Source organism: Maniola hyperantus, chromosome 14 (assembly GCF_902806685.2).
Source record: "Maniola hyperantus chromosome 14, iAphHyp1.2, whole genome shotgun sequence".
Taxonomy (NCBI): Eukaryota; Metazoa; Arthropoda; class Insecta; order Lepidoptera; family Nymphalidae; genus Maniola; species Maniola hyperantus.
The window spans coordinates 11,983,766-11,998,451 of record NC_048549.1 but is presented as its reverse complement, the minus strand read 5'-3'; the positions used below and the strand labels follow the sequence as shown (position 1 = coordinate 11,998,451).

The following is a 14,686-nucleotide window of genomic DNA, read 5'->3' as shown; positions in this document are numbered from 1 at the left end:
TATTTATTTCTAGTTGTTTACAGAAAATATAGGGTGGCGTCGCGCGTCGTGATAGCTTAGCTTTGTTGCGTTAGTCGACATATTGTAGGTACTTACCTTAATATTTAATGGGTAGGTGGGGTAGGTTACTTAAGTGGTTCCTCATTATTCAAGTCGTGTAAATGGATAGGTAGGTGTAAATGTGTACGCGACAGGTCGAGTTGCCAATCGGGCCTCGGGGAGGGACCACGCACACTCGTACAGCCCCCTCACTAACCCAGTGCGGGCGAGCGCGGGTAACGTGTGGGTGAGCGGGGCGTTCACCCGCCTCATATCCCGTTTGCCATCTCGAGCTGTCCCGGCTAAGGTCCATGGTAGGAGAACCTACTTTGCTTTTTACTATACCTAACCTAATCCATTTTTTTTGCCTACCTATTGCCGAACAACTCAATATCATCATGCTTATATCTCAGCAGTTTTGCTAAACAATTATTAAGGAACCCATACTTAATACAAACTATTATATACACTGTAGTCTGTGATAATATCCTTGCACAGCCTGTGACATGTCCCTGTTGAACATGTTTTACACAGACCAATAACATATATGTTTTATAAATATTGGGTCAGCAGCAACTTATAGTGCGGCGTATAATAAAAGTCGTGAAGCCAGTGTTTACGCTACGCTCTTCTTTTGCCACTAAATTACTTTTAGCGGATTCTGTTATTTTGATCTATGCCGCGATTCAGTTGGCAATGTTGGTATCGCAAAGCCAATGTTAGGTTACTTGGCCAAGAGTTGGCTGTGGATATAATGCTCTGACAGTTGCAAGTGTGTTTTGGTCCTAAAAACCACATACGATTCTATGATTCAGTATGTCTATGGTTGCAGTTTTTAATCTGTGGTTGCTGTCATTGACAGTTGAATGAACTTTAATTTTATTTATTAATTTATCTGTGAAAAAGGATTGTTGTGAGTCAGGCTGCTAATCGGCATTTTGCATTTTCTTGGGAATTCCGTCGATTTAGAAACCCTCAGAGATTGTGACGAAGTATGAAAAAATGGCTATAAATCTAGAAAAGCATAAGGAAGCACTCGTCGCCGCGTGGAAGGATGTTTTGGACGAGAAAACGGACACCAATTGGTACGTACGACCCTACGACCTACTTGTTCCTAAAATTAAATAAACATCCCTTAATTAAAGCCGCAGATGTTATTGTATTACGTGGCAGCAGTATAACTTCTTTCACTTGCATCGTGACTAATATATTTACTTAGTTAAAGTAATGTTCGGTCACTACGCCTATGTCACGCATTTTCTTGTAATGCAGTAAAAACTAAAAGTCAAGTTCTCACTTTTTACGATACAATATTCATGTGATTGTACTGATAAAATAACGCTTCCGTAACAATGGGTCTCTTTATTAAAGATTACGAATTAGATTAGTAATGATTGCCTTATCATAGCTTGCTTCCTTCTTCCTATTACCATCCTTTTAGATGTTTTACAGTAAAACTTTTTTTTTCAGTTGTATTGCATATAAGTATGCAATACAAATATAATAATCCTACTGTTCTCCCCGCTAATATATGTGAGGAGAAAATTCCAAAATTTTGCATGATAAGTAAAAAAATAAATGATTGCTGACTTTATTGATCATGTATTACATATACAAGCAGCATAATAACATTAAAATATATGAAATTACTTAGTCATTAATTCGTTAAGTCAGTAATTGTATGCTATATTTACTATAGGCAGCCTTACTCATAATGATCACCAAACAGTTGAAATGATTTGGATAGAATCAGATAAAAAAAGATAAGAAGGCTATAGCCGCTATAGGATGAGCTTAAAATGAAAAAGCATACATATCTTTTGAACATGATTAGTAATACACACATTTTTCATTTCATTTAATATAATACTTGAGATTATAGCAATCTGATGGTGAGATCTATAGAGCACATTTTGACTTTGCTCAGGCTTAAGACACTGTCAAAACTAGACAGCGTTATATCGCTGGCATAAAACTGTCTCGTTTTAACTGAAACTTAAGGCTGAGCTAAGTCAAAGTGCGCTCTATAGATCTCAGCCTGATAGTCATAACTTGCTAAGTGGCATTCCTTTTACATTGAAGACCTTGCGAGTGCTTAGCTACTTCATCATCATCATCATCATGATCAACCCATCACCGGCTCACTACAGAGCACAGGTCTCCTTTCAGAGTGAGAAAGGCTTTGGCCATAGTCTACCACGCTAGCCAAGTGCGGATTGGCAGACTTCACACACCTTTGAGAACAATATGGTGTACTCTCAGGCATGCAGGTTTCCTCACGATGTTTTCCTTCACCGTTAAAGCAAGTGATATACTTAGCTACTTGCATAGGTAATATTTATTAATAGTTGTCTGTTAATAAGATAATATAATAAGACAGTTATTTGCAATTAGTTATCAATGCTGTGATAGAAATGGCTTTATTATCGTATTATGGGGGTAATGCACTGATTATTATGTTTTCAAATATGCATATAAATTGAACTTATAGGTTATTTATAATATTATAAGTATTTTACTCAGAATCTCAATAGCTAAAATAGTAGTTCAGAGAAGAAAAGTATTAATTTTTATATAATATATGAAAGATTCTTAAATCTAACATTTTCAGGGTAGGCTCTGTCAGTAATGCAAATATTACATTAGGTTAATAATTAAAATCTGAAGTACAAGGTTCTAGTTTACTCAATACTCATGAACTAATCATAATCATCATGATCAACCCATCATCGGCTTTCTACGGAGCACGGGTCTCCTCTCAGAGTGAGAAGGGTTTAGCCATAGGCTATCACACTGGCCATGTGCGGATCGGTAGACGTCACACAACTTTGAGAATAATATTATGGAGAACTCTCAGGCATGCAGGTTTCCTCACGATGTTTTTCTTCACCGTTAAAGCAAGTGATATTTAATTTACTTAAAACGCACATAACTCCGAAAAGTTGGAGGTGCATGCCTGGGATCGAACCCTCGACCTCCGATTAGAAGGTGGACGTCCTAACCACTAGGCTGTCACAGCTTTCATGAACTAATATTATGTTTAAAATTAGTCAAGGAATATGGACGTTTAACTTCCTGCTTTGTTTTAGATTCAGGAAAATGTAATGTAAAGTGTGAAATATGATAATAACTATATAGCAATTATTGTTTTTATTTTTTATACTTATACTAGCTTATGCTCGCGACTTCGTCCGCGTGGACTACACAAATTTCAAACCCATATTTCACCCCCTTTGGAATTGAATTTTCAAAAATCCTGTCTTAGCTAATGCCTACGTCATAATAGCTATCTGCATGATAAATTTCAACCCAATCCGTCCAGTAGTTTAAGCTGTGCGTTGATAGATCAGTCAGTCAGTCAGTCAGTCAGTCAGAGTCAGTCAGTGAGTCAGTCAGTCACCTTTTCCTTTTATATATTTAGATAATTTTTGTTTCAGGGCCTTATTTGGCTACGATGGACAAACAAACGATCTCAAATACATAAGCAAAGGTGACGGAGGTCTCACAGAGTTGATAGATGACTTCAATAGTGGCAAGATACAGTACGCCTTCCTTAAAGTTGATGTACCTACTGGTAGCATATCCAAATATGTGCTTATCAACTGGCAGGTATGTTCTGATAAGAGATATGGCATTGTTGATTGTTCATGTTGTTTAAATATTTGAAGACTTATAATATCATATTATGACTAGCTGATTCCCACGACTTCCTTCGCATGGATATATGTAGGTTTGTCAAAAATCCCGTGGGACACGTTGATTTTCTGGGATAAAAAGTAGCCTATATGTTAATCCAGGGTAAAATGTATCTCCCTTCCAAATTTCAGCCATTTAGTAGTTTTAAAAAATTAGTTGCATATTGCCAGGATTCGAATGTAATAACTCTTACTTATAACCATAGCGCTCACTACTGCATCAAATTGTATTATATAAAAGGCATTGTATTATTGTAGGCTAGTCTCGATTTAAACTATTTATAACCAGACGATGCACGCGACTTCGTCCGCGTGGATTTAGGTTATTAAAAATCCCGTGGGAACTCTTTGAATTTCCAGGATAAAAAGTAGCCTATGTCCTTCCCCGCGATGCAAGCTACCGCTGTACCAAATTTCGCCGAAGTCGGTTGAATGGATGGGCCGTGAAAGGCTAGCAGACAGACAGATAGATGGACAGACAGACACACTTTTGCATTTATAATATTAGTATGGATTTAAAACATCTTTATTGCATAAAGAATAAAAAAATACAGGATAATGCTTAAAAACAAAGGGCGACCTTATCACTAACAGTGATCTCTTCCAGGTAACCCATACTTAACAATTTATAGAACTCTATTTGTTATTAATAAAGAAAAAAACACTACAGGGCGAAGGTGCTCCAACAGTCCGAAAAGGCACGTGCGCGAATCACATCAAGCACGTCGCGCAAATGTTCACGGGCTTCCACCTCACGATGCACGCGCGGACTGAGGATGACCTTGATGAAAAGCTCATCCTGGACAAGTTGTCCAAGGCTGGCTCCGCATTCAACTTCAAGACCAGTAGGACCGAGGAATTGCCACGGAGCGGGCCCGTCGGTACTGCGTATAGGAAGGTTAACCCAGGTAATATTGACCTCTACCTCACGAGGACGATCTTGACTAGAAGGTCATCTTGGACAAGTTGTCGAAGGCTGGCTTCGCATTCAACTTCAAGACCAGCAGGACCGAGGACTTGCCACGGAGCGGGCCCGTGGTTAACCCAGGTAATATTGACCTCTACCTCACGAGGACGATCTTGACTAGAAGGTCATCTTAGACAAGTTGTCGAAGGCTGGCTCCGCATTCAACTTCAAGACCAGTAGGACCGAGGAATTGCAACGGAGCGGGCCCGTCGGGACTGCGTATAGGAAGGTCAACCCAGGTAATATTGACCTCACGAGAACGATCTTGGCTAGAAGTGTCGTGTGAAGGTCACTTTGTCTTGTCTTAGATAAGTTGTAGATATATCTTTAGTAGTTTTGAGTTGCATTATTTGGTGGATCTAAACTCCAATGCCATTAAATCCAAATTCAGTAATGTTTTCAACTTGTCAATGCACAGCTCAAACTACAGGACAGATGGGGTTGAAATTTGGCATGCAGATCGCTATTGTGACGTCTACATCCACTAAGAAAGGATTTTTGAAAATTTAACCCCTAAGGGGGTAAAATAGGGGCTTGAAATTTGTGTAGTCCACGCGGACGAAGTCCCGGGCTTATGCTATTAAATATGGAAGTACGGATGTTCACGTAGATCGTAGACCTACTATAGAATGCACAACTACAACTAAAGCAACATTACGATTAGTTACGAACTTATGTCATGGTATTGTTTACCATTCGCGGAATAACAATGCGCTGACCGCACAAGTGTGGTATTGTGTACTAATGGCAGCGATATAAATGTTCCACTAGATGCGGCGCTTCATAGTAAAATGTTCCAACGAACATCGGTGTCCGCATCACTCCTGTCGGTCGTAATCTGCTTTAGACGCAGTACGTTTCTACAAACAGTTACAACAGATATTTAATTGCTTAAAACGCACATAACTCCGAAAGATAGAGTTGGAGTTTCGACGTTACTGGCCCTAAGGTAGCCCTATTTTTCTTTGATTTCACGTCATCACAGCTAATATTTGACATAAATCGTCGATTCAGTATCCACCCGAGAGTTCCCTCACTCTAGTTTACTCTGTCAGTATCGGGTAGAGTTAGCGCGCAAGTTTAATTTTTACAAACGGACGCGTCTAAAGCGGATTATGGTTGACAGGAGTATGGACACTGATGTTCGTTGGAACATCTTACTATGAAGCGCCGCATCTAGTCGAACATTTGTATCGCTGGGTAATGGAGAATGTAAAACATTTCTCTACAAAGCTACGAACTGTAGTGCAGTAGAGTTGGTGTTTGTCTTTGAAATGACTGACTATTTGTCGTCTCAGCGCCACGAAGTGATACTGTCGAGGAAGGTCGCGGAGGAAATTAAAAAGAGGAAGAATAGCCTACGTAGAGGTAGGGTAAGCTTTAAGTCAGTAGGAATATGCAGCGCCCAGGTAGTTGTTAAGTATATTCTCGTTGAAGCAAAAATGTGAGAAGGATAGATTTATTTACTGTAGTGTACAGAGAAAGAGATGGCAATAAAACAAGTTGGCTGCGACGTTAGGAAAAAATCAAATTATATTCTTTTAAAAATAAACTTCGTTAATAAACAAACCCACGGTTTTGCAAATTGTAATTATTCATATAATAAAAAAATACACACAAAATTATTTAGCGATTCCGATTAAAACTAAAAAAGATTGCAGCTGTTATCGAATTTTTTTAATGATTTATTTTGAATATGGTGAGTTAAAATATAATCTTATTTTAAGATTATATTAATATTATATAATCTTAAAACTCTGTATAATCTTTTCAGTTCAGGAGATTAACTCCAAAGAAAGAGATCAGTTTTGGTTGAAGGAAGAACTAGAAGAAAAGAAAAGGGTTGAAGCTGAAAGAAAACGAAGGGAGGAGGTATGTAGTTCCAGATTTTTGTAGAAAGTTATATATCTAGAGAGTAACTTATCAAGCAGTGATAGCCTAGTGGTTAGGATGTCCACCTTCTAAACGGAGGTTGGGGGTTCGATCCCGGTCACGCACCTCTAACTTTTCCAAGTTATGTGTGTTTAAGCGATTAATTATTATCACTCGCTTTAACGGTAAAAGAAAACATCGTGAGGAAACCTACATGCCTGAGAGTTCGCCATATAATGTTCTCAAAGGTGTGTGAGGTCTGCCAATCCGCACTGGGCCAGCATGGTAGACTGTGGCCAAAACCCTTCTCCTTCTGAGAGGAGACACGTGCTCTGCAGTGAGCCGGCGATGGGTTGCTCATGATGATGATGATGAAGAAGTTTTACTTTATCCTAAACTTATCTTATATTAAGAAATCGTCCATTCACGCATCTTAGTTTTTCTTGATTAGAGATACACTTTGTTCATATTTTTTATTTGTATCAATGTTAATAATAAGTTAGAAATCACTTTTGATTAATCAATGATTTCAGGAAAAGAAGAAAGCGGAAGATGATGTGAGAAGAAGAGATGAATTAGAAGCGGCGAAGAGAGCCAAAGCAGAACAGAAGTAAGTAGTTTCGTTTGATATTATGACTGAAATTCCGGTGAAATCTCTTGCCTGTTTTGTGCTATAAGAAATTGCTACGTGCAAAATTTCATGATTTTAGGTCAATGAGAAGTACCCTAGGTTCTGATTGCCTTGACAGGTCTTGACAGTTCGACAACGAAGTGATCCTATAAGAATTTCTTTTTTCCTTTTGAGGTACGGCGCCATAAAAAACTAATTTCCTTATCGTAATTCTAGGCCCCCCAGTTCAGAGGGTGGGGTGAGCGCCAGCGAAGTCCTGCGGCGGCAGCGCTCCAGCGAGGCGCGCCAGCTCATAGGGGGCTCCACGGCCGCCGCCAGAGCCCTGTTCCAGCAGAACCTGGCTCAGGGACAGATCAATAGGTATGTAACATACTAGTCTGGTTAGGATAATATGCAAAAAAGCAAGTGATATTAAATTACTTAAAACATAATACTGTATTCTAATTGGTTTGTTATTTCTTTCAGATCAAATTCCATACCAGAAAAACCAGTCCGCAGTTCAGTCATAGCGCAAAGGATAAACACATTCTCGCAGAACACATCGCAACCGACCTCCCCTAACCACATCAAATCCCCACTAACCCCCACAATAACCACCCCCCCTACAGAATCTACGCCTAGCTTCACAGACGCTGCAAAAACAGAAGAACAATCGTCACTTCCAGAAGAACAAATAGACCAACGGAAAACGAGTCCCCTAAAAAATATAGACAAAATAAAAATGAGTCTCGAAAGTCCATCACAAATACAATACGAACCTATCATAGATCCGGCAGACTTAAGTCCGAGCACAGAAACCGAACCGACTTCGTTCGCGTCGATAAACTATACCGAATATAACGAAAACTATCGGGACTTAGATCTAAAGCAAAGCGAGCCTATGATCAAACAGAATATACTAGAAAACGATATGTTCGACGCGTCGTATTCCAGTTCGAATGAGAATGACGATGAGGATAGTGATAATAAGTTTAGTACGATCAAGAGGTCGCCGTACAGCAAGAATACTGAGGAAAAGGAGTTGAGTAGGCAGAATACGGTTATCGAGAATGTTAATTTTAAGAAGGAGAATGGCACTACTACGCTTGATGGTAAGTTTCTTTTTTATGTATTCCGGGTCCATGCATAAAGTCAAAGTCAATAATTTAATAAAAACCGGCCAAGTGCGCGTCAGGCTCGCGCAACGAGGGTTCCGGAATACAGTCGTATTTTTTCGTCATTTTGTACGATAATTCAAAAACTATGATGCATAAATATAAATAAAAATCTGTTTTAGAATATATAGGTAATGACCTTTCATACGATACCCCACTTGATATAAGTAGTTATCTTACTTCGAAAATTGAAAATACTAATTATTAGTTTATGACCACAATTTTTATTTTGTGTGATGTAACCACAAATTCACGGTTTTCAGATTTTTCCCCGAATGTCAGCTACCTGCCTGCCCAATTTCATGATTCTAGGTCAACGGGAAGTACCCTGTAGGTTTCTTGACAGACAGACAGACAACCAGACAGACAACAAAGTGATCCTATAAGGGTTCCGTTTTTCCTTTTGAGGTACGAAATCCTAAAAATAGGCTAAAATTTAATAAAATTAATAAAGACTGTCTTCCCATAGCACAGGGAAGCCTAGTTTGGGGGCCAGTGTCTTTTTGAAAAATTTAAATTACTTGTTTTTGTATGTTTGTTGTAGACGTTTCCCCCGAGGGTATGGAGGAGGAGGGCACGATATATGAAGACCTAGATGACGATCCCGGTCTCACTGCGCGAGCGCTATACGATTACCAAGCAGGTATGTTTCATCATCATCATCATCATCGTCAACTTCCCTGGCGCAATGGTGACTGCTGTGGTCTTGTGGAAGTGAAAGGACCTGGGTTCGATTCCCGGCGAGGAATTTGGAAATTTTATGATTTCTAATTTGCCTCTGGTTTGGACTGATGAATGCATCTGCCTTGGCTATAGTTACAGTACGCAGCAGAAAGTAATGTACATCGACCTCTAGAAGGAGATAGCAGATTTGTAGAATATTGTCTCTGTCGTTGAGGCCGATAAAACGTCATATAGGTATGAGTAACTGAGACAATGCTGTACAAAGCCTAAATGTCATTGAATGGCTGATGTACATTACTTTCTGCCGCGTACTGTACCACCGTACCAGCAAAGCCGTGCCGCCAAGCGATTTAGCGTTCCGTTACGGTGCCGTGTAGAAATCTATAAACGGTATATGGGTTTAACAAACCTGTCGTACAGTATAAGATATCAAATTAATTCATATATGGTACCATTCGGCCCTATCAAATGATATAATCTATTAATAACTAGCTTATATGCTCGCAACTTCGTCCGCGTGGACTATACAAATTTACAAACCCCTATTTCACCCCCTTGAATTTTCAAAAATCCTTTCTTAGCGGATGCCTACACCATAATAGCTATCTGCATGCCAAATTTCAGCCCGATCCGTCCAGTAGTTTGAGCTGTGCGTTGATAGATCAGTCAGTCAGTCAGTCACCTTTTCGTTTTATATATATAAATACAAAATATTGTCCTTTTTAGCGGACGAGTCCGAGATAACGTTCGACCCGGGCGACATCATTACACACATCGAGCAGATCGACGCGGGCTGGTGGCAGGGGCTCGGACCCCATGGGGTTTTCGGGCTGTTTCCCGCCAACTATGTTGAGCTTTTACCCTGCCATCCGCGCTAGAACGTTCTAGAATAGCTTACTATACCATAAATACTACTGCATGTGGCATGCGAAAATAGTGCACATTTCAAAAAGACTTTTGATCGCGCATTATTATATCAATATCTTATGTAGTCACGTCCTAAAATGACTTGTGTGCAGTTTATTATGTCAAAGTGTGAAATTGAAATCCGAAAATGTCCTTTTTAAAGGACATTCTTTCTCGCATTATTATATCAATATCTAAAACTTACATCATAAAACTAATAAGTTATGTGTGGTTTATTCTGGCAAAATGGGAAATTAAAGATATTGGTAGTGATTCTGAGCACAATCTAATTTTAGAGTATTCACATCCTCTTCTTACTAATGTAATATGAAAAGGACAGACGCAGTTTGACAGTTTTAAATTTAATTTTTAGATAGTAAAACCCGCGATTTTAGCGCACAGTCGCGTGCCTACTGTTTAAATTTGTAGCGTGCACTAAAATTTAGTCTTTAAATATAAAGTTCATGTTCTGTCCCTTTTTAGCATTGTCAAACAGAAAAGGATGCAGATACTCTAAATTTAGTTTAGAGAAAGACAACGGAATCGGTGGCAATGGGGCCGATTCTCTAGTACACAATATATTGCTGTCCCTTTCATAATTTTGCTTGCGGAAAAGGATAGCACTAGATTTAGACCTGTTAATTTAGTTTAGTTTCGAGATTGTGTACAAGAGAATCGGCCCCACTGTCCTTTTTAAATGACATTTAGTCTCGCGTCATTCTTAAAACTTATCAGTATCATTAAGCTATGTCCTATTTAATAGTCATTTAAATCAAATAACATTTTGCGACTTATTTAGAGGTTATGGAGTAATATTAGCATTTGCAGTATGTGTTCAAGTGTGACCTTAAATAAATGTCCTTTCAAAAAAAATGTCCCTTATAAAAGACATTTGAATATAAGCCATAAATTATTATGAAAATAATATTAAGATTTTTTTTCACTTTTCTGTTTAAATACAGTTATAGTATTATGAATTTATGCTATGGACTGTAAACATTTTTGATCTCCGCTCTTTTGCTTAGTAAAAAGCAACTGATTTTACAATGTTCACTTTTTCGAACATTCTATGTTCTTATTAAAATGTCACGAAAAATTTACGAAGTTACTACTAATTGTAGTGCCTTTTTGTTATGTGAATTAACATTTCCAGCAAAATATTATTACTTTATATGCATTTATATTGCTTATTTACTATTATAACTTATTTAGATATTCTAGAAGTTATTTAAATACTTATATTAATTTTACTAAGTATTAATTTTTTTATTGTTAATTTTTTTGTCTTGGTACTACACTACTTGGTGTGATAAATAATAATTTATATATTATTTTAGATTTTTGACTTAAAGGTAAATGAGTTTAAAATAAATGAGTTGTGAATTTTGATTTGTACTTCAATTTTTGTTTAAAATAAAATAGTATTTATTACGATATTGTTTTTACGGTTCCGTACCTCAAAAGGAAAAACGGAACACTTATAGGATCACATTGTTGTCTGTCTGTCTGTCTGTCTGTCTGTCCGTCTGTCTGTCAAGAAACCTACAGGGTACTTCTCGTTGACCTAGAATCATGAAATTTGGCAGGTAGGTAGATCTTATAGCTGATATTTGGGGAAAAATCTAAAAACAAAAAAAGTTAAATTGTGTTCATGAACTAATAATTAGTATTTTCAACTTTCGAAGTGAGTGACTATATCAAGTGGGGTATCATGTGAAAGGTCTTCACCTGTACATTCTAAAACAGATTTTTATTTATTTTTATGTATCATAGTTTTTAAACTATCGTGCAAAATGTGTAGTACGGAACCCTCATTGCGCGAGCCTGACTCGCACTTGGCCGGTTTTTCTGTTTGTTATTTCTATTGATGATCATGTTTAGAAGTATATTTCATGCTTAGTTACATTGAAATATTATTTCGCCTGAGGATTATTTTAAATAAAAACTTGCTTTACTGAATGCTAAATTACATATTTTATTTTTAGAATACACTCAATTTTGGGACGAATTAACTGCCGCTATGGTGGCATTACAGTCGAGAAGTAAATATTTAATATAATATAAAAAAATATCAATTTCATCCTATAGTCAATAAATAAAGTTAACATTAGTATTAGCTCATTTTTCTTTGCTATCTGTGAAGAGTGAAATTTTTATGTCCGTATTCATAACCCCATTAATAACAATACTAGATGACATTATTTTATAAAGTCTTACGTCCACAGAATAAGAAACTAACAAAAATCGATCAAGTTTACTCACATACGTAGCTATAGAGTGTACTTTAACTTTGCTCAGACTTAAGTCACTGTTAAAATGAGACAGATTTATGCCAACAATATAACGCTGTCTCGTTTTAACAGTTAAGTCTGAGCAAAGTCAAAGTGCCCTTACTTTTCAAAGTAAGGCTGAAATCTAGAGAACGCACTTTGACACAGACAGATTTATGTGATAGATATACATCTGTCTCGTTTTAACTCTGTCTTAAGTCTAAGCAAAGTCAGAGTGCGTTCTAGAGATTTCACCCTTAGTCTTCAAAGCAAAGTCTCAGCTCATGTATAGATCCTACTTTGATTGCTCAGACTCACAGTTAGGAAAATACATTTATGAATTTGACAAATCTGTCTCGTTTTAACTCTAAATCTGAGTAAAGTCAAAGTACGTTCATATCACCACGATCATAGACCAAGTGTTCAACTTAAAAATTGTTTTTGATTTTGCTTGAAATTTGGGATCATACAAAATCTAAAGTAAACGTAACATTAAGTTTGGTCTCTCTAATCTATGGGACGCGAGGCTTTATTAAATATATTAGAAAATAAATGAATTGTACTCATTTAGGCGAATAACGTACCTAATACCCTCGAAATTGTGTCTTAGTAGTGCCAAAAAATCATTTTTACCCAATTTTGTACCGTTTTTGTATGAAAATGAATGTAATCGTATATGTGATAAAATATTATTGGCGAAATTTAATCCTACGTATTAACGATAAATAGGTAGAGTTCGTGCTACGAAAATTGAACGACAAGACTGTGGATTTTAAATTAAGCTTGAAAATCGTTACGTATCCAACGTAGCTCAGAGTGACACAGAGCGGAGCCGAGGTCCAGCGTCTTTTTTTGAAAATAAATTGACGTGCGAGTGTGCGGGGCGTCCCCCCCGCCATACTCCGATTGCCATCTCGACCTGTCGTTTACTATATAATATAGTCTTTCAATTTTTGTAGCGCGTATCTTATGCCGAGATCTATAGAGCGCACTTTGACTTTGCTCAGACTTAAGATTGAGTTAAAACGAGACAGATTTATGTGAGAGATATAGCTCTGTCTCGTTTTAACTCTGCCTTAAGTCTAAGCTAAGTCACAGTGCGCTCTATAGATCTCACCCTTAGTGTTTTGTAGATTAATATTATCATTCATCCAGCATATTATAACTATTCATCTCGCCATTTAAATTATTATTGGGTACCTAGTTTAACATTGCACTAACGATACAAAAATGTTGTATTACAAAACTTAATCAAAAATTTACGTCGTTCTTCTCTGTAGAACATTGTAAAAAAAGGTTGGCACTAAATATTGGTTTGTAAGTTTGTGTAAAACTGGACTGTGTTTAATTTATAGGGCACAATTTTTAGTTAAAATATTTATATAGTTAGTTATTTAATAAAAAAGGCTTAATATTTTAATTTAATGATGTATTAAAATTGAATAGCTTTAACTTTAGTATACCTATTACTAAATATATAGTTTTTTGCCTATGAAAATAATTACTAATCAAACTCCGTTTAATATGCTTGAAAATCCATTGCAATTATATAAAAATGCTTTTACAATATTGTTGAATTATAATAATATATATGCATTTTGTTATACATTTTTTTAGTTTTATAATATATAAACATTCTTCAGTTTAAGAGTTAATTAAGAATGTACAGCAATAATTTCCTTTTGTATTATTATATTGACGTTATGTAATATAATAATAATAATAGTCACAAAATTAGGTAGAAATATTTAGTGCAATTTATTATTGCTTTTTATGCAATAATTCTACTTAAATATTTTTTTCTGTTTAAAGTAATAAAACTCAATATTTTGAATACTAGATAAATGGTAGTACGGAAAAGTGTGCATCTCTAGTTAGGTGTAAAGGATAGTAATTTTATTATTTTACCTCTAACGGCCAAAATTAATCTATCTGTAATCTGTAGATAAGTTACTTAGCAACGTTGCTATTTGCCAAAAAGACCATACAATCTTGACATAATATAACAACGTTGCTAAGTAACTTATCGACTAATTACAGATAGATTAATTTTATCGACTAATTAATTTTATTTATGGGACCGCACACACTCGAAAAATTTCCATGGCACAGAATACTGTGGAAAAAATCGCGCCGTGAAACTTCACAGTTAGGCGTTTGTGCACTCATCCGTATTCGGTTCGTACCCGTGATTCTTGAAAGTGGCCCTCATTCAAATACGTACATTCGATTCGTATTTTTTTTACGGATGAGTGCACAATTCCCACTGACAGAGTATCTAAAATTTTACATAGGATATTGACCTCTATTTCAACAATGTAATGTTCTATAAAAACTCTTCGTAGTATTAAGATTGTCATTTTGATTAGCTTTGACTCTGTCAGTGTGTATCGACCCTTAGCGCACGGGTTAACCCTGTTCTGCTAGAAGGGCAAAATAGTTTTGGTCCGTTTTGTCTTTTCTCATAA

The 14,686-nt window shown here is 36.7% G+C and overlaps 1 protein-coding gene across 1 annotated transcript; it reads left to right on the top strand.

Annotated features, from left to right (window-relative positions):
• The first annotated feature begins 934 nt into the window (after positions 1 to 934).
• Abp1 (Actin binding protein 1) lies at positions 935 to 14,202 on the top strand. Its single transcript, XM_034975466.2, has 9 exons — positions 935 to 1,124; positions 3,477 to 3,648; positions 4,405 to 4,642; positions 6,476 to 6,573; positions 7,107 to 7,183; positions 7,421 to 7,564; positions 7,670 to 8,295; positions 8,903 to 9,001; positions 9,769 to 14,202. The coding sequence occupies exons 1-9, from the start codon at positions 1,042 to 1,044 to the stop codon at positions 9,918 to 9,920; spliced, it is 1,689 nt and encodes a 562-aa protein (XP_034831357.1). The 5' UTR covers positions 935 to 1,041; the 3' UTR covers positions 9,921 to 14,202.
• Positions 14,203 to 14,686: the final 484 nt, after the last annotated feature.